Source organism: Pygoscelis adeliae, unplaced genomic scaffold, assembly GCF_000699105.1.
Source record: "Pygoscelis adeliae isolate BGI_AS28 unplaced genomic scaffold, ASM69910v1 Scaffold373, whole genome shotgun sequence".
In the NCBI taxonomy this organism is placed as follows: domain Eukaryota; kingdom Metazoa; phylum Chordata; class Aves; order Sphenisciformes; family Spheniscidae; genus Pygoscelis; species Pygoscelis adeliae.
In genome coordinates this window covers 86,414-89,015 of record NW_008824370.1, presented here as the reverse complement: position 1 = coordinate 89,015, position 2,602 = coordinate 86,414, and the positions used below count along the sequence as shown (strand labels likewise).

Sequence of the window (2,602 nt, the reverse complement as noted above, 5' to 3'; positions counted from 1 at the left end):
TGTCGGAGGGAGCCCAGCCCCGGCCACCTATCCTCCCAGCCCCGGGGGTGGTGCAGAGCGCTGGCAGCTAATTGCTCTCCCTGGGGAGTTTGTCTTCTAAACACTGCTTCAGCCTTTAAATGTCACTCTTTTAAAAAATTATGCCTGTCAGGTTTGCTAATTGTTTATGAGCACGTCATGTTCTCTCCTCCGGACCGTGTTCCCCACCCACCTGCTGCGGTGGAGTGGTGCTGAGCTCGCCGGGGCTCCGGTGCGTTCGTGCCGCGGTGCGGGGAGGTGCCGGGGGGGACGCGAGAGCCTGCTTCTCCCAGCCAGGCACGGGGTCTGCGCTGGTCCCGCTCTGCTCCTTTGCCACAGCCTTGGGCGGGAGCCGGAGGAGCCCCTGCCGTGTCCCTGGGAGCTGGGGCTGGTCCAGCCCCCCATGTTGCCGCAGCTCCAGCCCTGCTCCCTCTACCCCAGGAGCCTTCCCAGGCTCGGCTGGCTGCATCTGGCTGTGCTCGGGGAGCACGAGGCCGGCTGGAAAACCAACCGTGACCGCTTTGGGAGGGATGGAGGGGGAGAGAGGGGGTGTTCCTCCTGTGGAGTAACAGGGTTGGTTCTTCTGCAAGCTCGTGGGCTGCAAACAGACTCCAGCGCGGTCCTGGACTAATGCAGCGCACATGGAGGAGAGCATGAGTTCCCCAGGGCGGGGAGGCTCTGGGCTTCCCTGGCTGCATTTGATCCATCGTCTCACATCGACTTCTTTCCCTCCAGCCCTGGGGGTTCCCAGCTCGTGAGTTCCTGCGGAAGAAGCTGATCGGGAAGGAGGTCTGCTTTACCGTGGAGTACAAGACTCCGCAAGGCCGGGAGTACGGGATGGTGTACTTGGGGAAAGGTGAGCGCAAAGGGGTCCGTCGGGCACCAAAAGGGCTGGTGGGGAGTGCGCAGCGGGAGCGTGCGGCGCTCTTAGCTGGAGCGTGCGGTGGGAGTGTGTGGTGCTCTTAGCCGGAGCATGCAGCAGGAGCGTGCGGTGCTCGCAGCCAGAGCTGCTGTCTGAGAGGTTGGATTGGGATGCGGTGTCGGCAGCGGAAGGATGCACGCCCGCTTTTTGGTGGAGCACTAGCTTTTGGAGGGGAGCGATGCTCAGCGACGGTCCCAGCTGACGGCAGGGCTACGCAGAGCCGGAGCACGGCCGTGCTCTCTGGAGCTGCAGCCGCTGGTTGATGCACCGCAGCACACGGATGCAGGCTGTGGCGTTAGGTGAATTCCCACAGGTTTCCCCTTGCCATCCTTTTTGTTGTTATAAATCTCCGGCTCATCTCTGGCTGATTGACATCTCCCAAAAGGAACCAGCTTACCTGTGGCCCCTGAGGATGCGGCAGAGCGCCGGGAGCGAAGCCGCTCAGCCCAAACGCTGCGCAGTGCCTGCAGGCAGCGTTCTCCGTGGCTCAGAGCAGCTTGGGGCAGGGTGGCCTTTTGGTGCTGGTGCAGGTGGGCTTTGGCTCCGGTTAGGTCCCTTCTCGTGGTGAGCACGATGCCAGACTGCACTCTGCTCTGCTGGGCTTAGCTCCTGGTTAGACTTCCCGTGCCCTTGGGTTTCAAGAAGGGGGACGAGACCCACTCGGTGCGGGTGGGCTCCTGGGAAGCGGGTGCTCACCAGGACCCAGCTTGTCCTCCAGTGCCACCCGGCTCAGGGTTGCCGGGGCAGACGGATGCACCGGCTCAGCACGGGGCAGGGGATGCGCTGAGCGAACAGTGCACCTCTGTGCTCACCAGAGAGTCGGTGCGGAGCCGGGACAGCCCCACGACTGGGATATTTGGGATACGACCAGGGTGTAGGTCAGGCTCAACCAGAGCTCCCTGGCAGCCTCCTCTCCCATGGGAGGCTCAGCGGGGTAACTCGTTGCAGTTGGGGGAAGGAGGGAAGGACCAGGCGTGTGCAAGGGGCTGTAAAGGAACTCAGGGGCTGCTGAGTTTTGGGTGTGCATCCCCTGGGGTAGCTCCAGTGCAGACTAGGGGGTCGGGTGCCCTCGGCCCCATGTCCCTGTGGACTCTGCTGCTCACGGCTCGGCTGTACGGGGCCAGACTGGAGAGGGTGAGCACCCGCTCACTCAAGGCATCCTTGTCTCCAGATGCACATCCCGGCATCGCTGTGGTGCTCGGGGCCTTTCCTGCAGTGGAAGCGGGAGGTTGGTTCAAGCAGCAAACGGCCGGGACTTGCCGCCGCAGATGGGGTTTGTCCCGAGGCAGCACGGCACAAATGGAGCAAGTGCCGGAGGCCCAGGGAGAAAGGAGGTGGCCCACGATTTGGGGGAGAGGCTCCCTCTGGGTCTGCAGCAGGAGTTGCTGGTGCCTGTGGCTGGGCAGGACGAGGATTGCCAGCTATCAGCTCTGCTGCATGGCCAGAAAGCCCAGCATCGCTGCTGGCTCCTGGTTCCTGGCTGCGGAGGCTCAGCAGGTGCGTTCACAGCCGTGCAGCTCCCCAGGGAGGCTGGAGCTCTGTCCTCAGAGGTTTTCAGGCTCGGCTGCACGTGGCCGGGGTCAGCATGGCCCGTGGTGGGCAATAGCCCTGCCTGGACCCCCTTCCCACCAGCAGCTTGTGGCTGCTGCGAGGGTGACCCAG

The 2,602-nt window shown here is 63.6% G+C and overlaps 1 protein-coding gene across 1 annotated transcript in view; it reads left to right on the top strand.

Moving 5' to 3' along the window:
• Positions 1–2,602, top strand: part of SND1 (staphylococcal nuclease and tudor domain containing 1) — a gene marked incomplete at its 3' end in the record, with an annotated part of 76,699 nt that overhangs the window by 17,346 nt on the left and 56,751 nt on the right. Inside the window, exon 2 of the mRNA XM_009320087.1 lies at positions 754–874. Coding sequence (XP_009318362.1) covers positions 754–874 — 121 coding nt within the window. The remainder of the gene's footprint in view (positions 1–753; positions 875–2,602) is intronic.